The sequence below is a fragment of the Calidris pugnax genome, unplaced genomic scaffold, assembly GCF_001431845.1.
Source record: "Calidris pugnax isolate Ruff unplaced genomic scaffold, ASM143184v1 scaffold27, whole genome shotgun sequence".
Lineage (NCBI taxonomy): Eukaryota > Metazoa > Chordata > Aves > Charadriiformes > Scolopacidae > Calidris > Calidris pugnax.
The window spans coordinates 2,611,153-2,637,963 of record NW_015090893.1 but is presented as its reverse complement, the minus strand read 5'-3'; the positions used below and the strand labels follow the sequence as shown (position 1 = coordinate 2,637,963).

General features: G+C 46.4%; 2 protein-coding genes and 1 long non-coding RNA gene across 8 annotated transcripts in view; 1 reads left to right on the top strand and 2 right to left on the bottom strand.

Annotated features, from left to right (window-relative positions):
* Positions 1-8,443, top strand: part of RARS (arginyl-tRNA synthetase) — a 17,890-nt gene extending 9,447 nt beyond the window's left edge. For both annotated transcript variants that reach the window (XM_014947956.1, XM_014947955.1), the window contains 11 exons: positions 1,018-1,118; positions 1,627-1,748; positions 2,058-2,178; positions 2,493-2,622; positions 2,951-3,055; positions 3,990-4,168; positions 4,671-4,780; positions 5,367-5,472; positions 6,684-6,856; positions 7,670-7,917; positions 8,294-8,443. In XM_014947956.1, the coding sequence (XP_014803442.1) occupies positions 1,018-1,118; positions 1,627-1,748; positions 2,058-2,178; positions 2,493-2,622; positions 2,951-3,055; positions 3,990-4,168; positions 4,671-4,780; positions 5,367-5,472; positions 6,684-6,856; positions 7,670-7,917; positions 8,294-8,403 (1,505 nt within the window). In that variant the 3' untranslated portion in view covers positions 8,404-8,443. The remainder of the gene's footprint in view (positions 1-1,017; positions 1,119-1,626; positions 1,749-2,057; positions 2,179-2,492; positions 2,623-2,950; positions 3,056-3,989; positions 4,169-4,670; positions 4,781-5,366; positions 5,473-6,683; positions 6,857-7,669; positions 7,918-8,293) is intronic.
* Positions 666-7,157, bottom strand: LOC106891438. The gene is made up of 2 exons (XR_001412689.1): positions 6,969-7,157; positions 666-6,881 (listed from the first exon to the last, which is right to left on the bottom strand). It is a non-coding gene; the product is annotated as an uncharacterized LOC106891438 (long non-coding RNA).
* On the bottom strand, positions 7,775-26,811 carry LOC106891435 (rho GTPase-activating protein 7-like). 5 transcript variants are annotated; one of them, XM_014947951.1, is made up of 15 exons: positions 26,594-26,811; positions 25,352-25,500; positions 25,036-25,107; positions 23,437-23,518; positions 21,931-21,994; positions 19,879-21,233; positions 18,579-18,749; positions 17,724-17,883; positions 16,164-16,362; positions 14,268-14,487; positions 12,241-12,355; positions 11,523-11,739; positions 10,587-11,052; positions 8,767-8,951; positions 7,775-8,410 (listed from the first exon to the last, which is right to left on the bottom strand). In XM_014947951.1, exons 2-12 carry the CDS (start codon positions 25,407-25,409, stop codon positions 11,722-11,724), a joined length of 2,514 nt encoding a protein of 837 aa, XP_014803437.1. In that variant the 5' UTR covers positions 25,410-25,500; positions 26,594-26,811; the 3' UTR covers positions 7,775-8,410; positions 8,767-8,951; positions 10,587-11,052; positions 11,523-11,721. The 5 variants fall into 5 exon arrangements, with proteins under 5 accessions (XP_014803437.1, XP_014803436.1, XP_014803439.1 ...); XM_014947950.1 differs by having other exon boundaries at positions 10,587-11,739; XM_014947953.1 differs by lacking the exons at positions 23,437-23,518; positions 25,036-25,107; positions 25,352-25,500; positions 26,594-26,811 and adding an exon at positions 23,250-23,340 and having other exon boundaries at positions 10,587-11,739.

The window sequence follows — 26,811 nt, the reverse complement described above, 5'->3', positions numbered from 1 at the left end:
AACTTCTATGTTTTAAAGCTGATACAGTGGTTTTATACTGGATGGTGATATATACTGGAATATACTGATTTTATACTGGAAGCTGAGTTGAGTTCAACTACTTTGTGATTTAAAACTGCAGTTATGGGGTGAATTAGCTTCTTCAATCTTGGTGAGCTCTGTAGTGCTCAGACTTGTGCAGCAGCAGCAGCAAATCTACCTCTCTATTAGAATTGGTTAGTGCAGTCCTGAGCCCTTGAATTAGCAATTTTTCCACTGATCCTTAAAGAACCAGCTTTTCCCCTTCGAATATTGGTGATGGGTATCAGACCACAATCATGAACTCGCAGCAAAAATCGATATGCCCTTCTCACTGTTGCTTGCATGGTGAGGAGACCTTGTCCTCTCAGCACTGAGACACTGGAGAGGCACGGAGGTTATTAATTGCTGCATCTGTTTTGTCCCTGTCACCCAGAAAGAAATACAATGGCTCATAGTCCTTAGGGCTGCAGCAAAAAACATAAAAATCACATGGCACAGCCCTTCGAGTGCTGGGGCAGAGGCTCATTCTTTAGCTCTGTGAAGCAGAAGTAAAATGGTGTCATTCCACAAGCATGGATTACTCCAGGTGTAACTATGTGGTTTAGGATATTAACTTTTAAAAAAGGAGACAAAGCAGGATTTGGTTTTGTATTCTACAAACCCAGGCAAGATTATTTATTTTATTAAAAATGTTTTTATAAATTCACATTTGACAGTGTGCAAAAAAGAGTTGTGTCAGTGGACTAGCTCACAGAATCTAAGTCCTACAGTAAAGGCTACAGAGGTGTGAAACAGGCTCTTGTAATCTGGGAACAGAAATTGTCTTCTAGTGCCAGCTTTGTCGTCCTGTTGCTGAACATTTTTGTTTTATCAAGCTACTTTCCTATGCTCTTGTCCTTGACGCGAGGAAGCAAAAATCCAAGGGGGAAGGAAACAGAAAGTGGCTTGAGGCACTTCTGCAGCCCCGGCACTCATTGCTGGTTTTCTCCTCTAAAGGTTTTATCAATGTCCACTTGAGAAAGGATTTTGTATCGAAGCAGCTGAGCAGTTTATTGATAAATGGAGTTCAGCCACCAGCTGTGGGCAAAAGGAAAAAGGTACGGCAGTAGCGCCTCGGCATCCTGCTCCCATATAGATGAAACACGATGGACTGCAGGTAGCTTTGAAATTCCCCCCTGCAGTGATTTGTTGAGCATCCATGTCAGCTGGTTGTTACAGCGGAGTAAATGGGATGGCACTGGGGGCCATGGAGTCGGCCACATGCCCCTGGTGTGGTCTGTCCTGGGTGAGGGACAGGGCTCCCTGGGGATGGCGTGTTGTGCCAGGGTTGGTCTGGGGGGTCCCTGACCCTCTGCTGGGTGGATGCAGCAGAGCCCCCAGCCTGCTCTGGTGTCCCCAGCTCTGGTGGCTCTGCTGGGTGGATGCAGCAGAGCCCCCAGCCTGCTCTGGTGTCCCCAGCTGTGTGCTGTTGGCAGCAAAGAGAGCATGAGGGTCAGCGGAGGCAAGCCTTGTTCCCCCCGCCCGCCCAGCAAAACCCAGATTAAACACATGGAGTGTGGTAATGACTCTGCCTTTTATTCATTTTTTCCTTTGGTACTGTGTAAGGTGGTGGTGGATTTTTCATCCCCAAACATTGCAAAGGAGATGCATGTTGGCCACCTGCGGTCTACCATCATTGGAGAAAGCATGTGCCGACTGTTTGAATTTGCAGGTTATGATGTTTTGAGGTGAGAATCGACTTTTGGGTGGGGTGGGCTTGTTTGGCATGCTTTGGTCTGTATTGTTGTTTGTTTTTTTATAAGCACATAACAAATAATCAGTTATGTTTAGTAAGATACTAAGCTGAGCAAGTATAGCAGATTCAGGAATCAAGATGGGCAGCAGCTTTATTGAAGTGAAATTGCAGGGGGCTTGCCTGGTTTTGGTTTCTGATATTATGTGTGGTTCTTCTTTCAGAATATATATTTTTAAAATGCGTGTATTTTAAAGCATATGTTTGAGAATTCATTATTATTATGCTCTTCGATTGCTTCAAGGTTAAACCATTTAGGAGATTGGGGCACCCAGTTTGGAATGCTCATTGCTCATCTCCAAGACAAGTTTCCAGATTACTTAACTGTTTCTCCTCCCATTGGGGATCTCCAAGCTTTTTACAAGGTATTTGTAGCAAATAAGTGTGATATTTATGTCAACATCTGAAAAGCAGATTGAAGAGCTTTTCAAATTGCAGCAGAATCTTGGAGAAACAAAATAATTTAATCACTGTTAATAGATTATTGCAGTAGCCTGCCACTGGGTAATTAATATCAGTATCTGGTATTGAGTTGTCTGTATGGGGCATGATTAAAGGACTTTGTAAGTGTGCTGCCTCTCTGGCTTTTGGGTTGAGTGTGCTTGGAGAGCCTGTTATGAATGTTAGCTTGTTTCAGGGGAGAAAAAGGTGCATTTTCATGTGGTGTGTTTTACTGTAGGAATCCAAGAGGAGGTTTGACACTGAGGAGGAATTTAAGAAACGTGCCTACCAATGTGTGGTGCTGCTGCAGAGCAAAAACCCAGACTTCATCAAAGCATGGGAACTGATCTGTGACGTGTCGCGGAAAGGTGACTTTGCCAGATCCAGAAGCGTGTCTTGGCACTAGAACAGTGTGGCTTTCCTCACCTTTATGTTTGAGCCCATCCTCTAGTTTTCTGTTGAAAATCACTGCTGCACTGCTGTGAGAAGCTTAAAGAAAAAAGCTGATGCAACCAAAGTACTGGGCTGCCTGTGGAGGCTTTCACCTAAATCTTTTACCTCTCAAGTCTTAGTCTGATGGCTTCACCAAGACGGAAAATGCCTTTAGGGACTTGCTGTGCCTATTGATAAACATGTGCCATTAATTCCCTCTGTTTGCATTTAATGGAAGTATTTTGTTCTGTTTCCTTCCTCAAGAGTTCCAGAAAATCTACAACTGCTTGGACATCACACTCATAGAGAGAGGAGAATCGTTCTACCACGACATGATGAAAGACATTGTGAAAGAATTTGAAGATAAAGGTGAGGCTTTTGGTCTCAGAGTCAGAAATTCTGCAGCTGTCAGGATGAGCGAGGCAACCTCACTGCTCTTGAGCAAGACTTAGGACTAGTGTTTTTGGAGTGCATGTTCCCCACCCCTGCTCTTTTTCTCAGCCACATTCCCTAAATGGATCTTTTGTGGTGTTTTCTCCCAAAGAAGCATTAGCAGAATTGATTCTTGCATGTTTCATTCCGGAAAGCTTGAGTTTTTCTTGCTGACACCAAAAGCAGTTTGTCTCTGAGATTTGTAGGCAAAATAGCATGAGGTTCTACTGGATTTTATTTTATTCTTAGTCAAGCAGTGATATATGACAGGCTCCCCGGTTTTAGTGTTATGCCTGCGCAGGGACAGGGAACTTTGAGAAATATCTGTGAAGATGGTGGCATTTTTGGATCCTGTTGACTTTGAGCCTGGCAAGAAGCCAAATAGAAGCATGACAAGTCTCTGGTTTTATGTGTTTCTTGTCTGGATTTGGCAGTTGTCGAATCTCAGCATCTGAAGGATTCAGACTAGCCTTATCTCTGAAAGACTTTGTGTTAAGTCCTCACTGCATCTCTGTAGAGTTCCTGTTGCCTTTAATGCCATACTTTCTGATGCTTTTTTTGTGGCTATAAAGGTGGATCTGGATGCCAGTGACAGGAGATCCAATTTTGTCTCTTTGGTAAGGCCAGATCTGTACAGATTAGCTTCCTTGTGTGTAGTCTGAGTTCTAGAAGTGGAGTACAGAATGTGACTTGGTTGGCAAGGGAGTTCTCTTTTAGGTTTTTTCATATTTTGAGCCACTAATTATTTGATAATGTGAGTGCGTGGCCTTTTCTTTCTGGTAGCGTCAAGTTAGGCAAGTGTTTCTGCCTGTGCTGGCCCCCAGAGCTCCCCATTCGGTACAGCACAGAATGTTTTCCATTGCTTTTCTAGGATTTGTCCAGGTCGATGACGGCCGGAAGATCGTGTTTGTCCCAGGTTTCCCTGTCCCGTTGACGATCATGAAATCAGACGGCGGTTACACATACGACACGTCTGACTTAGCTGCTCTTAAACACAGGCTGTGCGAAGAGAAGGGCGATATCCTTATTTATGTTGTCGATAGTGGCCAGGTGAGTACCCCAACCTCTGCTGGCACTGCTGGTACAGATCATCAGTAAGTGTGTTAAATGACAGATACAACAGTAACACAGGGAGAAGCCATAGGGTTTTTAGTGTGGTACAATTACTCTTGCCCTTATCAGAGTAATGGTGAATCTAGTTTGGTGGCTGATGGTCTCCATGAAGAGCACCTAGAACTGATTGATTAGGGAGAGACTCAGTTATGACTGGAGGTGGGTGAAGGCTAAATCTCAGTAGATCTTGAGTGAGATTTGTACTGCTTATACTTGGGTCTCTCCTTACCTGAGAAAGTGCAAGGTTGTCAGCTCTGAATGTGAGGAGTGATGGGAATTTGCTGGTTGCTACTCCAAGACAACTCTTTGACAGGTTGAACTTCACTTTCGGTGAAGCTAGAAACATTTTAAGTCTCATTGTGAAGGAGATAAAACTGGGAAGAAAACTATACCTGGAGGAACGGGTTGAGAATCAGTTGTTGGTATTTGTTCCTTGCAGTCGGTGCACTTACAAACGGTGTTTGCAGCTGGACAGATGATCGGCTGGTATGATCCCAAAGTAACCAGAGTGGCCCATGCCGCATTCGGAGTGGTGCTGGGAGAAGACAAGTAAGTCTTTGGATGTAGTTTTTCCTCTGTATATGCTCTGAAGAGCATAACACGGTCCTTGTTCCACATAGTCATTGGTGCTGTGGTCAGGTTCCTTCTTGGACCTGGCTTCTGCTGCCTGGCATTTGGGGAGAGACATTGGGAATGGCTGGTGGAAGTTCAGAGGAAGCTGATGGGAATACTGGTAGATGGCAACAGTAAAAGCCATGATTTTCATTATTGTCTACCTGCCTCATGGTGGATGAAATGAACACTGAGAAAAGAACCTCTGTGTCCTGGTCTGTAAGCCTTGTGCTCCAGCACTGTTCTGTGTCTCTGTGAAGGTGTTGGTTAAACCAGTGCGCTTTGCAGACTGGGTGGTTTTGCTGTAGCTTTGTTACAAAAGCAGAGTTGGCTTACTGGGCTGGGCAGGGGTCTGGCACTGGTATCGTGTCCCACCTAATGTCTGGAACTGGGATGGTTCTGACTGTTGGAGCCTTCCTGGTCACCTCTCCCGGCCACCTCATGGGTGTTCTCTGAGATTCCCATGTTTTGTGGGAGTGTTTTGCCTCTTCTGCAGGTGGTCATTTTGGCTGTGTGTTTTCAGGAAGAAGTTCAAAACTCGTTCAGGGGATACAGTGCGTCTCATAGATCTGCTGGAAGAAGGGCTGAAACGAGCCATGGACAAGCTGAAAGACAAGGAACGGGATAAGGTAGGTGTGACAAATTGCTTAGATCTTTCCTGAGAACTTCCCAGATTTGTTCACAGACTTATGGTTTCCGCATTCTGGATGTGAGCTGAGAATATGGACAGCCAAAGCGCCCAGGAGGTGCTGTGAGTTGTGTACACAATGAGTGTGATTATTTGATAGCAGTTTGGGCAAGGAAAGAAGGTCATCCCTGAGAAGTGAGAAAATGTGAGCTTTGGGCAGCACTCTGGCCTCTGGCTGGTACTGCAGATCTTCTTGAGGACGGGGAGGAGAACTGGGCCTGGCAGGGTAGCTGGCCTTACAGGTATCATCAGGTCTCACTGGTGTGATGGCAGCAATGGTGATTTCCCCAGGATGCAGGAGGTGGTGGTAGAATATAAAGTTGCAGCTTTGGCCTTCTGGGTTGGAGGTGACTTCTGGTGATGGATGGCTGCAGGGGGCTTGGCATCAGGCTTCCCCCTTTCCCTTGGGTGCTGTGGCTGAGTTTGCTGCAAGATTTGGTAAGATTGGTTAATGAGATTTCTGTCCGTCTTGGATCCTGATGGCCTGGAGAGAACTGGACAGTGTGGGACATGTAATGGAACCAGAAGGACCAAACTGTGTCCAAGCATTGTGTGAGGCAGTGGAATTGGGAGGTGCAGCTCCTTGGTGCTGTGCAGCATGGGGTGAAAGTGAAAGGTCCCTTTTTAAAGAGGAACATGAGGAAGCACAGAAAAAAAACACCTTGAAAATCTCCCAAAGGCTCATATGAGTGAGTCAGACACAAAGTGCTTTGCTGTGATGACAGGGCACTGTTCCATTAGAGAGAGGTTCTGTGAGCATTTGGACTGTCCAAATGCTTTGTAAGGGTAGGAGGGCCAAGTGTTCATGTTGTGTGTGCACAGTTTGTAAGGAGCAGGAGCAGAGTATGAGCATCAAACCTGTATGGCATCATGGGGCACAGAAGTCCTGCAGCCTTTCAGGAGTAGATGGAGTCAGCCTTAGCCTGCGCAGGGCTGTGGTGCCATTTGATTGCCAGCGAAGTGAGGGCTGAATATGGGGTTATCTGGTGTCTCAAGGTGGAAATGTGAGTGTGAGCCCCGTGGGTAAAATCCCCTCAGCAGCCTGGGCTTTGCTCTCGAGCCATGCTGAGTGGCCAAGGCTGCCTGTTGCGGTCTGTGATGCCAACGTAGTGTTCTTCCTCATGACTGTTACCTGTTTTGAAATTGCAACAGGTTCTCACAGAAGAAGAGCTGAAAGCTGCCCAGACGTCAGTCGCTTTTGGCTGTATTAAATACGCAGATCTCTCCCACAACAGACTAAACGATTACGTGTTCTCCTTTGACAAGATGCTGGATGACCGAGGAAACACCGCTGCGTACTTGCTGTACGCCTTCACGCGCATCAGGTGGGTTGAGTGTGCCAGGAGTCACCTGGGGTTGGTCTCTGGTGCTCTCTGCATCTTTATTGCAAAGGGAAATGTGACGCGCATCAGGTGGGTTGAGTGTGCCAGGACTCACCTGGGGTTGGTCTCTGATGCTCTCTGCATCTTTATTGCAAAGGGAGATATGGGGGAAGGGGTGAGTGCTGGCTGGGGTAGTTGGTGAGAGAAACCAGCTACACTGAGCAAGATTTTATTTGTCATTGGAAATGGTGTCCTGTGCTGCCTGCTCCTCTGTGCGACACGCTTCCTGGGTTTTTAGCTAGCAGGGAGGCTGGCTGGGGTAGTTGGTGAGAGAAACCAGCTACACTGAGCAAGATTTTATTTGTCATTGGAAATGGTGTCCTGTGCTGCCCGAAAGAGGGCTCCTCTGTGCGACACGCTTCCTGGGCTTTTAGCTAGCAGGGAGAGAACTGGGGGAGTTTCTGGTAATTTCCTTAGAGGTTTTGGGTGGTTGGAGAAGGGTGAGCCTGTGTTCCAGCAGCTGCTCACCTCAGGTGCCACCGTACCCCGCATGGTTTTTCTGGCACCCTGAGCCCTGGTTTGCTGGGCAGCATTGGCTGTCCTTGCCCACGTGTGTGCCCACAGCACATCCCTCCCTGTTCCCCTGCAGTGCCCTGGTGGATCCCTCCAAGGGCAGCACCTCCCCATGCGTCCCCAGGGCTGATTGCTCTCCTGGCAACCCAGGACTGAGCAAGTGGCCCAGGTGGCCCGTGCTGGCCATAGGGCAGGTTCAGCAGTGGGACCCTCACAAGCAGACTGTGTTTTGGACCATTTCAGGGCTATTGCTCGCCTGGCCAACATTGATGAGCAGATGCTGCGGAAGGCAGCCAGGGAGGAGGTGGTCATCCTTGACCATGAGAAGGAGTGGAAACTGGGCAAGTGCATCCTGAGGTTCCCTGAGATCCTGCAGAAGATCCTGGAGGACTTGTTATTGCACACACTCTGTGACTACCTCTATGAGCTGGCCACCACCTTCACCGAGTTCTACGACAACTGCTACTGCGTTGAGAAAGACAGGCAGAGTGGTGAGTGTTGGCCTAGGGAGGCTGTGTGTGCCTGTGTCATATGCCATGGTACAGGCAACCCGTGGGGTGTTTCCCTCTGCTGGGAAGGCCGTTGTCACGCTGCTTGCTGCTGCAGAACAAGTGTGGTCCATGTGGGAGGACTGATGGTGTCTGGCACAGCCTGTGTCATCATCTGCCTGTGAAGCAGGAGGGTTGAGCAGAGAGTTGCGAGCAACCAGGCAGCTGGAAAGGCGAGGGCTGGTCACTCTGCCTGGCCTGGGGAGAACGGGAGGGGGTCAGTGTGCCCAGCACACTGTGGGCAGATGGGGTTCCTCGGGGGAAGGCGGCATTAATTGTTCTGAGCAGCTGCTCCAGCTCCTCTGTTGGTGTTTTGCAGGCCAGATCGTGAAGGTGAACATGTGGAGGCTGCTGCTGTGCGAAGCCACTGCCACCGTCATGGCCAAAGGATTCGACATCCTGGGGATTAAGCCAGTGCAGCGGATGTAGCTGTGCCCTGCGGGGTGACAATAAAGGGACTAAACAACTGGAGGTGTCTGTGTCTGTTGGGGTAGAGTTGCAGTAAGGGAAGATGCTGCAGAGGAGCAGCACCCCCTCTAGGAGAGAAAGGAAGGGAGGGAGGGAACAGGAGCATGGGTTCAGAAGCTGCAGATACAAGGACAAGGGGGGTCATGGGCACAGCTCAGAGCAATTCTCTGTGCAAGAACCAAATCCCACAGGCTTAGGTCCTTCAGTCTGAAGAGTTCAAGGGCTGAGAACCCAGAACCCCTCCAGTAAGCCCTCCAGCCAGAATACAGTCACCCATACTCCCAGAGCCAACCTTACCCTGGTAACTCCCACCATCCTCTTTACCTTATTTGCCAGGTGTGAGCAGATCACCCAGCTTTTGATGTCATCTCTGGCATCTCTCAGCAGAGCAGAGAGCTCTCAAGGGAGCCGAGCAGTCTCCTCCCAGCCCAGCAGCGCGAGGCCCCAGTGCTCAGGATGCTTGTCTCAGGGACGTCGTTAGTGAGCGGGTCAAGGCAGCAGCCGGGTACCTGCAAAAGAGATCAAACATCACACTCAAGGACCAAACATTGATGTAACACACAGGACGATGGAGTCCAGGCTGTGGGGTGTGCCACCTACAAGCGAAAATACACACAAAACACATGCCTGCATCAGTGCCCTGTGTGGGGGGTCTGTACCAGCCCTCAAAAGGGGGTGGCTTCCCCAGCATGGCGGTGTTAGGCTGCACGCTGTGGGAGTAGCACCATCAGCTGCCAGCAGTGTTGGTGCAGGCAGCGGTTCTACCTGGAGGAGTTGATCAATTAACTACATTTCCTCAGAGGACGACACAGGGGAAATGCCTTTCCCTGCACCAGCGATGTTTTGAATCCCTGCAGACCTGGCAAGCCTCAGCTGGGCACGTATCGATCTAGAGTAATCACAAGGCCAGCTACAAGGCAGTGGGCTGTGTCTCCTGCCTTTGCTTTGGGATTTGTCGGGAGCTCTGCTGTGTGAGGTGAAGCAGCACAGAAATGAGGCTTTAAACCATGAGAGTGCACGTGTTGCATTTGATTTAGGTGTTCGGTGACATAAGCGCGTGTGTGTGTACATCTCCATAAACATACAGCTCTGTATACAGATAGAAAAGATACACATACATATTTATCTGATATCCCAGGTTCTTACCCAAATGGTGGGGAGGGCTCAGCTGTAAGAGCTAGACAGTGCCTGGCACCTGCTGGGCATGGGTCTGGCACTTTAACTAGCCACATTGGGGCAAACATGCACTCCTGACGGCTGGCTGAGCAATGCCCTTGGACAAAACCAGCACTGGCAGCAGCGTGACAGCCATGTGTGCTGGGGGCTTCGCCAACTGCCCACCCCACATACTGTGCTACCCGACCATCTCTGCGTGCACCAGTACTGTGGCCGTGCTCTCCCTACTCCCAAGGCTGGGCCGGGCACAGGCAGGAGGGCCAGGCCCCTCTGGGTACCCACCATGCAGTCAGGGATCAGCAAGGCTGGGGCGCTGAGCACAGTACCACGAGTGCAGGCTGTGGCCAGCACGTCCAGGGAGGTGGTTCTGCCCCTCTGCTCTGGTGAGAGCCCCACCTGGAGTACTGCACCCAGCTCTGGAGCCCTCAGCAGAGAAAGGACATGGACCTGTTGGAACAGGTCCAGAGGAGGGCCTCAAAAATGCTCCAAGGGCTGGAGCCCCTTTGCTGTGAGAACAGGCTGAGAGAGTTGGGGTTGTTCAGCCTGGAGAAGAGGATGCTCCAGGGAGCCCTTAGAGCCCCTTCCAGTCCCTAAAGGGGCTACAGGAAAGCTGGGGAGGGACTCCTTATCAGGGAGGGGAGTGATAGGGTAAGGGGCAACAGTTTTAAACTGAAAGAGGGGAAATTTACATTAGATCTTACAAAGAAATTATTTACTGTGAGGGTGGTGAGACACTGGGACAGGTTGCCCAGTGACGTTGTGGATGCCCCATCCCTGGAGGCCAGGCTGGATGGATGCCCAAAGCTGGATGGGGCTTTGAGCAACCTGGTCTAGTGTGAGGTGTCCCTGCCCAGGGCAGGGGGGTTGGAACTAGATGATCTTTAAGGTCCCTTCCAACCCAAACCATTCTATGAGTCTATGGTAAGGCTGGGCAGCACCTCAGCACCCAGGACCCCTTCCCACTGTACCTGAGGGAGACGCAGGCCAAGCCCAGGAGTGGCAGTGGTGGACAAACCGAGAGTGCCGGTCGCAGGTTCATCCATCAGTGCTGAGGCCAGGCGGGGTCAGGGTTGGTGGTCGTAACGGCGTTGGCTGCAGTCCAGCGATGCCCAGCGATGGCCACAGTGACCAGGCGAGGACAAGTGTCAGAGTCCAGTTCTGGAGCAGTGGGTGCATGTCCAGCACAGGCATGGCCAAGGCCACCCAGCCAAGCTGCCTGCGGCCTTTCCTCCAGGTCTCCAGCAGAAGGAGGACAGCGAGGGCTCTCTTCAGGCGGTCCCTGGGTACCAGCAGGGCATGGCCCCAGCACCCCATGGTGAGGGGCAGCCCCACAGCTCACAGCCTGGTGTCAGCGATGCTTGTGAAGAACCCTGGTTGTAGCAGGAGCGTGCAGGGTGTCCGCAGGTCCAAGGGCAGCTCAGAGTCCCTGCGGGGCTATTTTGGGGGGAGCCATGCAGCTAGGGACAAGGCCAGCTTCCATGTGGCCAGGGTATGGGGTATGGGACAGGCAGCAGGCGTCAGGGCACCCCGAGGGGCTGGACAGAGGGGTTCAGGCCACCACTGAGGAAATGGGGACAGAGGTTGGGCTGGGGGTGGAGGGATCGCTTAGGAGCCAGGGCCAGGTTAGGGTTTGGTGCCATGGAGAGATGAGCTGGGGGGGTGGGTGTCACTCAGAAGCAAGGGGCTGGTTGTAGGGGGGTCAGTGCTAGAGGGCCCTTGGGTTAGGACCACGGGTGCCTTCAGGGGAGCCATGGGAGTGTGGCCCCAGCCCAGCCACGGTGCTGGAGCAGACTGCGAGAAGGCCCCAGCTGAATGCAACAAGGGCTGGTGGCTTCCAAGGGGAAAGGGGCTGGGAGTCCAGCGGTCTAACAGGGCTGGCAGGCAGCCACCCGGCCCCACAGTACCTGAGCCGGGCCAGAGATGGCAGCCAGGGTCAGCCAAGAGTCCAGGTCATTAGCCACATCCATGGTGATGCGGTCCGAGGTTGAGCCAGGAAGGTGAGCCAGCAAAGAGGGGGCAGGATCAGGTCCAGTGACAGCAACCAGGGTCAGCCACAGTCTAGTGATCGCCAGGCAGGTCCACCATGAAGAGGAAAGGCCGAGATCAAGCCGGGAAGTCAGTCTGTGGGTCAAAGTCCAGGTCCAGATTACTGGGGCCCATGGCACAGGCACGGCTGTTGTTCTGGCCAGGACCCAGCAGTAAAACCTCAATTTTTTGAGGGTTTTTTTTTTTTTTTAAACACTTCCACAAGAAGGGATGGTTGGCCCTGGCATATGCAGGAGCATACGGCAGCCATGGCCCCACAGGTACTCCCTAAGCTGGTCCCAAGCCCAGGGAGTCAACCCACCCCAGCAGTTGGGGGTTGGAGGGAGAAATGGAGGAATGCTCTCACAACCCTTACAAATAGTTGCAGTAAAATCTGCAGTGACGTTAATTTTCTCTATACTGGAGTCAGCAGGACTCACAGCCATCACAGGCTCAGCTGGGCTGGCAGGGACCTCTGCAGGGCTCTGCCCCAAACTGCTGCTCAACACAGGCCATCAGAATGCTCAGGGTTTGGCCAGTGTGGGAACACCCCTCACCCTGCTCCATGCTCGTGCTTGGCTACCGCAAGTGACGTACCTGGAAGAGTCTGTTGCACTCCATTATCATGTGGGCCAAGCCTTGTGTTGCTGCCAGGTTCTCATTCAGCTCCCTCTGGTCTGGCTTCCCCAAGCTGCACTTCCTCTGGCTGGACCTACGGAGAGGGGAAGGCAGAAGGCTGTGTGAGCAAGATGCTGTGAACCAGAGGTACAACGTGCCTGGGGGCTGGAAACCAGCACCTTCAGCAAAAACACACTGCACTGACAGAACCTTCCGTGCCCATAAAGTGTTACTGCAGTGAGATCCATAGACAGCATTCCCTCCCAGCACACCCTGAAAGGGCCCAGGACACTACTGACCACTAGTAACGTATGTCCAAGAAAGGCAAGGCGAGGCTTTTTATTCCCCAAAGACAGCTATGACCCCAAACTGATTTGTGCGTAGCCTTCAAATATCAAGCTCCTTTGATACCCTGCAAAGCCTATGCAGAATCTTTTAAATCCTTTGGCCCAAACCACACCAAACATTTCAAAACCAGTCCTCGCTTTTAATTCATAATCATTATATGACATCATTAATCCTGGCTTCTGATACTTTTATCTGTGTGCATGCCTGCCAAATGGCTTGAAAATTGGGTGGAAGATAAGAGTCCTCAGCTCTGCTCCTCAAAGTCAGACCTGTCAGCTTCTGCCCTTTGAAGTCAGAACCCTGCACTATGGCATTAATGCCCAGTTACACAAAAGCTAAAGCTTCAAAGCTTCCTCGCTTCTAAACAGTGACAACAAAGAGAAAACTCCATTTCTATTTTTGGTCCTAGCATTTGAGAATAACATTTATGTAAACCAAAGAGGCACAACCCTCAAAGTATGTCTCCCAGGAGCTCAAACACAACTGCAATCCAGGAAGGACCTGCTGCCACTCCAGCTCCATCGCATCCCCCACTCCCTGGCCATGTGCTGGCTCAGCCCAGGGAGAGCTGGGCAGCCCCAGCCTCTCGTTACACTTTTAGGCATTTTTGGATGTGTTGTGCCACTCAAAAGAACAGTCCTTAGTGTTTTCTTTCCCCTCCCTGTGCTACCCAGAGCCTGTGCTGTTATCCTGAAAGACACCGATAGCACACCCGACAGCTTCTGCTTTGGAACTGCTCCTCATCCTCAGCTCCCCTTGTGAGGAGATGCGCTCCCTACTCTGATGGGTGCGCAATGTCTCCATCACAGAGCTGTCCTTTTCTACCCTGATACGTGTCTGTCCATACACAGGAGCATGGAGTAAAGCAAACAGCCCTGCCTCAGGAGACCAGATAAGACATGAATGCTCTCAGAGATTATTTGTCTACTTTGGCCCAAGGGCACCTTCCTCCCTGCACGTACAAACAGGGGATGTTATGCAACCCAGATACTTTTACTTATTAAGATAAATTTACAGAATCCCTGTGGCTTGGTTTGGCAGGAGCCATCCCTTTATCACCCAGCAGAACTAGTGCCAGCAACTGCTACAGTCTGCCAGTTGTCTGCAGGGCCTTCAAGCTGCACCTGGGCTTAGGCTGCCAGTGCAGGAGCTACATTTAAGGCCAACAGCACCTTAAAGCAAACAATGGGCCACATGCAGGACTCCTGGGCAGCTGGACCTGTGGGCAACCACAAAGAGTGCAGCAGTGGTGAGGCAGGCAGGCTAGCTCACATGCAGACCAGTCGGGGGCATGACAGCGAGGCCTTACCACTGTTCTCTACACTGGACAATGAGCTGCTGGATTACTCCACGCACAGTGGTCACAGAATCAGAATCTTTGTAGTGTGAAGAGACCTTCAAGATCACCAAGTCCAGCTGCTAACCTAGCACTGCCATGTTACCACTCAACCATGTCCCCCAGCGCTATGTCATTTAAATATCTCCAGGGATGGTGACTCAACTTCCCTGGACCTGAACAACTATTTGAGACAAACCCCAAGACACATACACTACTTCCCCCTTAAAAGCAGACACTGATCCCAGGCCAGCTACAGAAAGCACTGTTCCAGCAAAGAACACTAGGGACAGCAGCAATGCCGGCCTTCAGATGGCAATACCTAGTGGAGGAGGAGGAACTATCCCGTCTCAGGGTGTTGAGGTGAAACAAAGAAGGTGCAAGACAGACAGCAATGTTGGTTGGGGTCATCTGGTTCTCCTCAACAAAAGCAACCACATCTCGCAGAAAGAACAGGAGGATTTTCAAAGCTTCTCGGTTTTCCTTTGGGAGAAGGAGAATAGCAGCCTGGACAGCCTGGAACTGCTGATCCTTTGGCACGTCTGAAAAGAGAAAATACGATGAAAACCACACGTGACTCGCAGAGGAAGCATCCATCAACAGAGTCCCAAGCAGGGTGTTGAAACTGTAGGTTCATCCATTTTCCTGTCAGTCCAGCTCATAATAGGCAACGCAAAGGCCATTATCACAGTCACATCATACAAGGACAGTTTTCTCCTGTTCCTGTCAAGATGCAATTTCACACCCAGTGATGCTGGTGCTTGATTTGTAATTTATCTTGAAGACCATGCTAATGAACTTATCCTAAACTGGCTATCCAAATAAGGGCTTGTTTCCCCATAAAACAGTACTCTGCAATGATCCTTTGGAGCAGATACAGCTACTCTACTGTCTTTTCCTTTCAGCTTCTGGCATGATGAGAACAGATGCTCTCAGTTAACTCAATAGACAGAACAACATTTTTGCCAACAGATTTGAATTCACACTGAAAGCCAGAGATACTGTGTGCCCAAACAGCTCCTGCAGGAGAGCAGGTATGTTCATCCTGCCACGCATCCCCCTATCATCAGGATGTCTCCAATCTACACCACGTCTCTTTCCCTTCAAGTAGATGCACATGCACAGAACAGTCAAACCGCGCTTCTGGGTGAAAGCAGCACATTTCTTATCTCCAAAAGATAGTAGTTTAATCTGGGCACTTGCTTAAGTCACATGCAGCACAAGAGTAGGATAATTCAGTCATTTGCTGTTTCTATCCCAAAACAAGAAATGGGAGGTGGACAGTGGCCAGGTTATGATAAATGGAAGAAAAGGGTTGCACATCCATTGGACATAGGAATTGCAGGCCTCCTTACACAAAGAATTTGTGGGTGCAAAATGGAAACTTGCTTCGAACAAATCGACCATTTTCAGACAAAATTCTAAAAGCCTGATGGGTTAAAAAATAAAACCCAAGCAAACTTTGGTGAGCTTACACCATACACAAGACAGCAGCAGCTCATGTACTCATGTCAATAAAAGTCACATAAAACAGGCTGAAACCTATCCTGTTTCTAGTCACTCTGATAGCTCATACTTTGACTTTCAAAACCTTCTCTGAAAGAAACTTGCCTGTAGCACCATCGTCATAAGCCCCTACAGCAAGTTCCTTCCTCAACCCAGCTGCTTTTTGAAAATAGGTTCCTTGAGGGCAAAGCACTCAGGATGGAACCCACTTAAAATTATATTCATTGATAGATTTCAGCTTCGCATTTCCTTTTTACTTAAGGTTGTGTTGCTGTGAGAGCACACACAGAAGGTTTCCAGGCAAAGATGCCGTTTCACAGCAACTGTTCTCGGGCACCTTAATAAAGAAATTTCATCAATAGAACATGACTTCTTGCACAAGGAGCTACTTCATACCATGAACAAGGGGACTAGATTCTTAATTTCATGAGGAAATAACCAACTAAGAGGGCTGCCACAACATATGTTATTACACTCATCCTTCAAAGAACAGAAAAGACACAATGTTAGAAAATAGCTGGCCCATAGGATGCAGACGTGAAGCTCCAAAGTCCCGAGCCACAATGAACTCACCTTTCCAGAAACGTCCTGCCTGACTGGTCTCCTCTGACTACGGGGGGGACACGGCATTAGTCCTAGTTTGACCACTGCCTTGTACAGCTGAATATTGAGATATTCAAGGAACTAGAAAACTATAGCTTTTGTTACCTACATTGGTAGATGTGGAGGAAGGATTCACAGAGCCTGCTGGTAAATATAGGCTCGGGAAGGTCTCGGAAATACTGCTTCACCATATCAGCCACATCAAATGCTGACTGCCCTTCGTAACATACATTGTGTGGGCTGGTTTCATTCATTTCTCTTAAAGACAGAATTCTGGATTTAACACCAGATTTTCGGAACAAGCCAACCTGCGGGTAGAAGAGAATATTAAAGACAAAGAGAGGAATCAAAGCTCTGACAAATAACTGATTCTTCACTTTCCTTTTGATAACTTAGACCCTATGGCAGTGGGATCTAACACCAAAACATTTTTGTATCATTAGAAGCAGCATGGATATTCCTCCCAGGCAAACCATGACTGATGCCCACAGAACCAGCTGTGAGAGACATGTTAGTTTCCATGTTTGTTTGTTTGTTTTTTCTTTAATGCAAAGTTACTATTTTTGACTTTTAAAATGATTAGTGTTGACATCTGTCAGTTTGCTTGAGCAGGCTGTGTTCATACATTAGAACTGCAAGTTTCTAGTGCACAAACGTGTGCTCACCCAAAAGCAAATGTAGATTGATGCCCATGCTATAGAAAGCAAACACTCCACGTCAGAGGATCTCACAGAGATCACATTAACATGTGATCCATCTGATCCATCTAATACTTCTGTAGGTTGGCAAAGGGCTATTGCCATTCTGAGGGAAATTATGATTTTATTTTTAATATGAATGTCAATTCAGCTTCAGAGAAAACTTAGAGGTTTCCCATGAACTCGACACCAACAAAGCTTCTGCTGAACATTTCACTGTGTGCCACTAAGAGTATTTACATTCATTAGTTTATTTATATTAACTGAATAGATACAATGACCTCAAAAGAAAAAACACTGCTTTCACAAGAAACTGTCTGCTCACATTCCAGTATGTGCCACCAAACTGCGCTGTAACATTTTGTGCACACATTTGTACTATATTTGTGCGTAATATTACACACCTGCACAGTTGCAAAGCATAGGAAAACAAAGTCCTTTCCTTAACTGATGTGTGATGGGGTCTCCTATTTCTGCTCCTATGCTATAGAGATAGCAGATGCAACACACACTTTCACCACCATGCACACATCTCCACTTAGTGGATAAATACGGATTTGAGAGTCAGAAAAAGATGTTACAGGCACTGCTTTAATATGTTTTATCTCTACTTAGTGGTACCTTTCAGCTGAAACAAGACTGATTATCACATTAGCTCAGGCACTACCAGCAACCACAGAACAGAGGGAATAATGACATTGTGTAGTAGATACACTTCCTCAGGGAGCAGAGACATGCTGCCTCACCAGGAGAAGACAGCTTGACTGCCCGCACCGAGAGAACTGGCTGCAGATGATTTCAGTGTGGCAAGGTACAAAAATACAAGACAGGTCTGAAGGTATTCCCAGAAGGAAACAGCACCTGCTCAGATCTAGACATTAGGAAGTAAAAGTCCCTCACAAAAGCTGGAAGCAGAGACTGGTTCCCAGGGGCAGAACCACTTACGGAACAGAGCTGCCTCAAGTTCATACCTGGTCAAGATAGTGGCTTCTCAAATAGTCCAGTGCTTGCAGGATACCATTAGGCAGTGGGTGGCTTGTTCGCTGAACATTCAGAAGCAAAGGAACGCCAAACACATTTTTGTCCTTGTAGTCAGAGGCTTTAAATTTTTTTATGAACTTTGGTATAGTCCTGAAAACAAAAACCAGTGAATGCAACTGATCAGCTCTTCAGCACAATCCCGTCTGCTGCTTTAGTTAGAAGCATGGGAAAGGATTGAGTTATACTTGCCACAACCCCAAACTCTGCCACATACCTGTACACACAGCATCATAAGATAGACAGAAAATCCTGAAGGGCAATTACAGGAATGACTTCCTCATTTCAAAACTGAAACGATCTAATAAAGCAACCTCATGTGACATACGCTACATCCCTTTAGGACACTGCAGGCTTTTTTCACTTCTTTCTATATTCAGGTATTAGATCCCTATCACAAGATGCCAAATGATATTCCTAAGTCCCCTGAGTGCCTGACTTTGTCGTTATTTTAGTTCTAACTGAGACTTGATGCTGAGATGGATTCTCAGCCCAGCCAGCTCTCACCTCAGGTCCTGTGAAGGACAAAGCCCTGCAAACAGGCAAATTTAGAGAAAAACTAGAATGTGCTTTACAATCTGTTGTTACATTACCACCAGCAAGGAGCAAAAGTGCAGTCCATAGCAGAGGAAATCCCGGAGCCATTGAAATAACCATGAAACTGCCAGTGAGTTAACAGGATGAAATTCCTCATCTTGGACAGGTGTAAGTGGGGCAGACAAGAAAATTCACCTGCTCACACTGAATCCTCTTTCCAACACAGGTTGCTTTAGTATTAGAGAACTTACCAGTTCCATCCCTGCTTGCTGGAAGGGGAGTATCTGTCCATTAGAGCAGTGAGTTTCAACAAAGCCAGCTTTTGTGTCCGGGCAAGCTGGGCAGCTGACTGGCTATCCGTCTGGATGGAAAAGCTTTCCAAGCTCATGCTCTCAACCACAGGCCAGTGTTGCTTCCCGTGCCTATGGGATAAATATTGGTTAAGCCTAGGACTATTTCCATTGTCCCTGTTAGTTTTCTGCCTGCATCTGTGAAAAGTTGAGAGTGGCCCTTAGGAGAAGGACTTAGGGGTGTTGGTGGATGAAAAGCTCAACATGAGCCAGCAACGTGTGTTTGCAGCCCAGAGCGCCAACTGCATCCTGGGCTGCATCAAAAGAAGTGTGGCCAGCAGGTTGAGGGAGGTGATTCTACCCTTCTACTCTGCTCTTTTGAGTACTGCATCCTGCTCTGGAGTCCTCAGCACAGAAAGGACATGGACCTGTTGGAACAGGTACAGAGGAGGTCCACAAAGATGCTCTGAGGGCTGGAGTCCCTCTGCTGTAAGAACAGGCTGAGAGAGTTAGGGTTGTTCAGCCTGGAGAAGAGAAGGCTCCAGGGAGACCTTATAGCAGCCTTCCAGTACCTAAAGTAGGCCTACAGGCAAGCTGGACTCTTGATCAGGGAGTGGAGCCATAGGGTGAGGGCTAATAGTTTTAAACTGAAAGAGGGGAGGTTTACATTAAGTACTAAAAGAAATTCTTTACTGTGAGGGTAGTGAGGCACGGGAACACGTTGCCTCGAGTAGCCATGGATACCCCATCCCTGGAGGGGTTCAAGGCCAGGCTGGATGGAGCTTTGAGCAACCTGGTCTGGTGGGAGGTGTCCCTGCCCAGGGCAGGGGGGTTGGAACTCGATGATCTTTAAGGTCCCTTCCAACTCTAATAATTCTATGAGTCTATGATTCCATGACTCTAAATGACCTGCAGTTCCCAATCTTCTTAGTTGCATTTAAACTACATACTTCTCACCCCGGAGGTACTCCGGCAGTGCAAAATGTTTCAGTAAGAAATGCAGCAAGCTATCCATGAAGTCTGATCCCAAATGTCTAACAAGTGCTCATGCAGATAATGAGTGCCCTACTTTCAACAGAAAGCAGAGTAGAAGTAGATACCAGAGTGCCTACAGACCAGCAGTACCTGGCACCAGCGGTGCAGACCCTGCTGCCCCAAACAGACTTTTGTTTTGGAAAAGCAATTACATTTTGAGTGGAGAGAATCAATGGGGAACGGTTCTCAAGGGTCAGACTACTAGGGAAACCCAGGGATGGCTGACCTGTTGGTCTTCTTAGAGTCAGTCATATATGCCAGGTCTGCAGGACTGATCTCCTTGCCCAGTTCACAACTGCTCTCTCCCCCAGGGGCTGGGAGGTTTATTTTCTTATCTTCCAAACCCTCTGTTTCAACACAGATTTCTTTAGGAGAGGATGGATACAAAGAGGTCAAGTCACTGGCAAAGTCTGAATCTCCATCATCTGAGAACTTCTCTGTCCACTGATCAACCAACTTTTTGAGACCATTGACATCTTCTATAACATTGTTCAGTTCTGAAAAAACATCGTCATCACCAACTTGTGCTGCCTCCATATTGTCAAGTTCAATATCGGGCATGTTGTCATATACACTTAGCCTGTTATTTGCACATGAAAGGGGACTCCTGGGGGCTTTGGAGTCCTTGGAACTGCTTCTGCTCCGGTTCCTCCTGCACCCATGAAAACTCCCAGTTCTCCAGTTGATGGAAGAGTTGTCTACTGGAGACAGGGAGCTGTTTGTAAGTGCTTTGGGGAAAGTCCCAGGTTTATGGCCTTGTGGTATTTGAAACATCTGGTTCATTTGTAACTTCGTGTCATTTTTTAGGTGTTGCTGAGATAGATCATTCCACAGTAAGAGCTTGCTAGAATCCAAGTCCTCTGCACACACCCCCTTTCCTTCACAGTGGCTTCGTAGTTTTATAGGAGGACTTGTAGCACCCACTGTGCTGCTATTTTCAGACTGGTTGCTGCTATTGCAGCTCTGGGAAGAAAAGGAAGAATTGTTCTTTGTTTGGATGCCAGAGAGGTCAGAAATATTTACACAGTTCAGCATCTTCATCTTTTCTTCATTAAATCCTTCCAGAAGAACAGGTTCACTTATTAGGGGTTTGGCCTTTGATTGACCACTCCTTAAGTTGCAGCTCCTTAAGTGCAACTTCTCCATTTTCTTTAGAAGGCTCTTCCTCTTGGATTGTGACTTATCCAAAACTTTCTCCTCACTAGTGGTACTTAAACATTCACTAGGGGGAGGAGAACGACTAAAAGTAGAGTCCAGTGAAGCCACCTTAATTGAGGAACATCTTGAAGAACTGGTGCTGGTTTCCACATCTTCAAAAGGCTTTGGGAAGCTACCAATGTCACTGTCACCACTGCTAGTACTGTGAAGTGAGGACACATCATGTTTCTCACCATGATCCAGAAAGACAGTACCCTCGTTGCTGATGCTCTTCAGTATTGGGCTGCCTGGGATTGATGCACTAGCACCTTCCTCTCCTGGGAAGCCTTCTATGCTCTCAATACGAGACCATCTCTGACTGCACCTCTCGTAAGCCCATCTGTTACTTATTGCACAAGGTTCATCATCTTCAGAGTCATCACTCTTAGAAGGAAAAAAAAAAAAAGTACAGATCAAGGACAAACTTTGGCAAACTTTAAATTACTAAAAAATGTAACAAAAAAAGAAGACTTATATTTTCTGCCTACCTCCAAAACCCCCGAGACCAACCTAAGGAAATGTGACCACTCAGTTACTGAAGGTCTGCCCTCAGCTCTGTTCTGTTAGATGAAAAGCATGCTGACAAATTACTCCCAAGCCCACTGACAAATCTGGTAAATTTACCACAGGAAAAAATGACATATTTGATCTGAAGATGAAAAATTCTGTTTTGCAGCAAATCCAAAGATTTTGAAAGATAATTGTAGTGGGTTTATGTGGCCTTTGCTAAAGCCAAAGTTTCACTGTCAGACCTTAAGACATTAAACTACTTAGGAAAGAAATAAAAGACATGCTGGGGTGGGGTCTTGGTGCAACTATTGGACAGTAATGTGTGTTAAATTAATTTTTAAAAATGTTTCAAAACCCACCCCTAACCTACCTTACAAAGTTATGAAATGAACATTACATAATTTCAATCTCCATCACTATGCTTTTCAATGGAAAATGCAAATGGAAAAGCTTTACATGACAGAAAAGTTCAGAAATTGCTAATCTTTCCAACACCTTTTAAAAACAGGTTTTTGGTATAATAGCTAAACACATTTTTAATGATAAAATTAATTTTATTTTGCAAACATACTTGTTTCCTCTGGCATCTTATTTCCACTTTCATTGATGCACACTTGTTCAACGTGTTCAACCGTCTAGAGTATAAGAAAAAAACACAGAAGTTTTAAATTTAAACTATTTTATTTCTTGAAAACAAACATGCACTAAACTAGTGTGAATTTCTACCATGGAGTCTTCATTATTGACATCAAAGACTAACATTCTGTTAGAGGTTGTCTAAAAAGGTACCAAAACCAGTGCCAACTAACAACCCCATGATGTTCACAGTTCCAGTTTTGCCATGTTAAAATCGGACCACTGGCCCTCTTAAAAGAGGACCATAAGTAATCAGTCAATTAAAATCATATTATGAGTTTTAATGATTGTGAAAAACTGTATATTGATTTAAGATATTGAAAATGAAAGAAACCCTGGGTGAACTTAAAAAAAAAAAAACAAACCACAAACAAAGAAGACATTAACCTATATCCTTGGAAGGACTTTTAATGAAAACATGTGGAATCAATAAGACCTCAAACTAGTCAGTTATTTAACTGTCAAACAAATATGTGGCATCAAGAGGGAGACACTGACAGCCTTCAAGAAACACTCAAGACAGAAGTCATATCAATAAACAAAACATAGCCGAAGTTCTCTAATATCTGCTGTGCATTAGAGATGTCTATGTGACCAGCTCCTGTTGGTGCTCCTATTACAAGCAGAATCTGAATTCAGGCAACCTACCAATACAGAAAAGGACCAAGCCTCTTTGCCAGAAGAATAACTTTCCAGTCCCTTAGGGGGTAGAAATTCTTATTGCATCCCTTGGGTTGGCCAAGTGGCATGGATAGTCTGGAATTCACCTCACCTGCTACATGATCTCATAATAAGGCTTCAAAAACTGCAGTAAGTAATAAGAAAAATGCCTCTACACTAGCTTGGCACTCTTACATGGGAAAAGTGCAAAGAACAATGAGTTTGACTTTGCACTGACAATGCAATTTCACACTCTGAACAGCTGTGGCAAAATAATAATTTTAGATCAATGCCTTTGCTTCTCAAAAAACTTTCAGGAAAACAAACCAGAAAAAGCATCTCTTGTGCAGATCATTTTAGCTGTTTAACTTATGGAACAGCTCTGGGGAAGCTCACTAGTCAGAGGAAATCCCTGCACTAGTAAACATGCAACTCTCAGGAGCAAACTGCTGTGGTACCACGTGCTTGCAGGGAACGGATTGTTCTTCCTCAGCCTGCAGGCATTTTGCAGTACAGAAAAGACAGATTTGATGCTTAGTATAACATCACTGAGACCTTGGCTGAAGAAGACATGCAGACACATGCTTACTTTACCTTTAAATTCTTCCAACATCCAACTTCAGCCGTGCTAAAATATGTGCTTCATACTGTAACGTGAAGTCTGTTCAGTCACAGCATTGGTGACTTTACTAGTGTCTGACAAAAACTAAGGTATGAAAGGATGAATGACAAATAATATGGACTCTGGAGGTATTAAAGATTATTCATAATTAACCTTTACCTGAATAGTGATTCAATCTCATCTCCATCTAAAAATTCATGATCTTTCCTCACAGTTTTAACATCAATAGGAAACTGCATATCTGTGAACAGAGAAGTTGAATCTGAAAACTGAGTTATAATTGCAAAGACTTTGAAGTTTGCAACATATTTATCACAGGTGAAATATATCTAAATCTATTTCTGTAGCTATATATTCACACAAATGTCCTTCAGGTAAGTGAGGATCAGCTCCGTAGAGCAAGCAGGACAATAAATGTGTCTTCTTGCTGTCATTAGTTACAGGCAGACAAGCATTCGCTGCATTTCCAGGAGCTTGCTGTGACTAAGTACAGTGAGTAAGTCAAGAAATTCAAAATGAAAGTTTTGCTTTGGTTAATTTCTCTGCAACTTCTGCTTTCAAGTGCAGTATAAAACCAGGAGTATTTTCAATAAGCTGTTCTGGATTGTAAGGTACAACACAGCACGTGACAGACATTTGAGGTGTAGTGAGCCTGACACACCAGGCTGTGCTTGAAGCTAATGGATACACCAGCTGAAGAGCTCAACACTCCAGCTTCTGAGATTTAGCCTTGCAGGTGAGGGAACCAGTGAGGTCCATCAGTATTTTCTTGACTTACTTTTTAAACTTAATTTACCCAGTCAAGTCAGGAGATGGCATAAACAACAAGGTAATACAGAGGATTCATTATCCAGAGGCATGACAATGTATATTTCCAACGAACTCTGAGATTGACAGCTTATATAATAAAGTCTGCTCTAGTCAAAGAGGAAGCATTTCCATGAGACATCATGTTTCACACTGTACAGCTTTCACATTTGTCTTTACTGCTTGACTTCCAATTTCTAATTTTGCAATGAACAGGGGAGGTGGGAATGAAAGCAGGTAGAAGTTACTGTTAGTTCTTTTAAATGTAGTTCTTTGACAAAAATCTCTTGTAAAAATAGATTAGCTTTGGGTACGTTCAATTTTTGTAACAATAAACATATTATAAGAAGAACAGTTTAAGGTATGACCACAAGCATTGTCTGAAATTTATACAAGTTCTCAACAAATCCATAGCTCCCCCAGAAGTAATAAGCACTATGTAGCTTTAGCAACATGAAAACCTGCTGAAATTGCACTGTTTGACTGTGGCTGACTGCCTCTGAGTATCTGTTTTAAAAACTTATGATTGGAAGATGATTTTTTCAACATTCTTTTTCAAAACACCAATAAAACAATTCTGCTTGAGACCACGGGCTGAAGAGCCTTAGATGAGTTTTGCTTGCAATCAGTGAGTCGGAAAACCACCTCAGAACTCCAAGGAAAAGAGCTTGAGAAAATTATAAGCAACTGAAAATCACAAAAGCAGACATTTGGCTGCATTGCAGTCTATCAGTAACCAGGAAAGATTCGGTGCTTTACAGAATCTACTGAGTCTACACCAACCCAATTAAGATGTCACTTCTGCAAGAACACACACCAGGTTACTATTTTTCTACAGGTTTGCATGAAGATATTACAGAATTTGGACCTGTTTCCATGGAAAGTGTCGGGTTCTGAAAGGTTACTTGCACAAACAATTCTACTTGAACTCAAGTCTTTTTGGGATCGTACCTTCAAACAGCTGCGCATACTGGGGAAAGCCGGCAGCTCTCAGCCAGTCGCAGGCTTCTCTGGCTTCAATTTCTGCAATGAGAACATAACATTTTGCAATTACAGTGCTCACAAGAATTAGCTTTTTCACAATAAAAGCAAGCTAATTTTATCTGGGGGATTCTGAGAGAATCCTGCACATGAATGCTTTGTTTGTGTATTACTAGAAAGAAAGACATTCTTTTATCCGATGCACTTATACGTACACAGCTCTGGAGTAGTCATTCCAACACAGGATAGATCGCAAACACACGAGAGCCTAGATATGAGCACATACCTGAGATGTCATACGTCGGTGACCATCCACTGCCCCTGAGATGTGGAGAGTGAAGCATCTGTTATATGTCGAAATGAGTCACCAGAGAAGGGTGTACGATACACATGTCTATGCCCTCGCACAGCAAAGCCCATTCATGCATTCCAGTTCTGAGACATGGTGATAAGACACAAACAAATCCTATAAATAAACTTAAAATGCTATCACAACATTAATAACACTGGACACAGCCTAAGCGTTCCCAGAACAAGAGTTCTCAGGAGTACCTGTTGCTAGGGCCTATCAATATTTATTTCCTTGCCAACTACCCACGCAACTTGGCAGCCACTTCAGCACAGCAGATGTCAAGAATTAACTGCTCGTTTTGTGACAATTCGTAAAGCCCTATGGCCAATACCATAACGTTCCCATAGGAGCAGCATATAACTTCACAGAATCACAGAACACTCACCAGATGCCTCAAAAATATAAACATGTTTAGCACGAGTACGTGCTGGCAGGCTCTAAACTCTGCAAATACTAGAAATTACTGGGTCTGTTGAAGAGAAGAGGATTCCCATTCCACACTTTCTGTGTGTCTGCATGCACGTTACAACAGCCACCAACCAAAAGGCACACATTACTTTGAAAGAAATGTTTTAACACTACCTTAAAATCAAGCAAGCTCCGTAGAGAGAAACATTTTTAAAGTGTAGCATGGAACAGGCTAGAGGAACAGACCTGCTTCTTAAAACTATTTTCTTCACACACACTCAAAGATTAGGATTCCAAGGCACTTCACACACATACCTATCCAAATTCACTGCTTCCTTTGCTCTGACTTCTCAGTTGTAAGTCATTAGTGCAACAGGCTGAAGAAACTCATCAAAAAACTTACAGCACTTCCATGATTTTATTATTCTACTTCTAAACTTTAAATTATTTCCATTATCACTTGAGTCGCTTGGACAATGCCATCCATAACAAAGGCCTTTCTGCACAAAACTCTGTGGCTTTTTCATCTGAGAATAAAGTGATACCACAGGATGATAAGGGTATTTCTACATAAAACAGATGCATGACTCCTTTTTTTTTCCCCCCAAACTGCAGAGCAGAAACTAATTTCTTACACAATAGCCTATATACACTATGCCTACATTTATTACTATACTCAGTGCCATAATTTATCACAATCTTTATCATAACACAGCATTTTCTGAATACCAAGACAGGGGATTGATAAAACACAAGCATTGTACTCACAGAGCAAAGCAGAAAAGAAAAAAAAATTGTAGAAAAGGACCAGGAGGGTGACCAGTCAAACACTGAAAGTCTTCACAGAGACAAAGTGAGTCACACTTTGGAAAACCCAATAGAGTCACTCATCCAGCTCAGCTGTGGAGAAATTAGAGCTGTCCTCATTTCAGTCCCCTCTTTAAACTGGTCAACTGAAGCCTGTGCACAGGGTTCCTGAGCTCAAA

Coding starts and splice junctions, on each gene's coding strand:
- LOC106891435 (XM_014947950.1), bottom strand. CDS start 25,409: ATGCTTCACTCTCCACATCTCAGGGGCAGTGGATGGTCACCGACGTAT. Junction 25,108..25,351: donor ACCGACGTATGACATCTCAG/GTATGTGCTCAT, acceptor TTCTCATTGCAG/AAATTGAAGCCAGAGAAGCC. Junction 16,363..17,723: donor GAAGCCACTATCTTGACCAG/GTATGAACTTGA, acceptor TTCTACCCGCAG/GTTGGCTTGTTCCGAAAATC.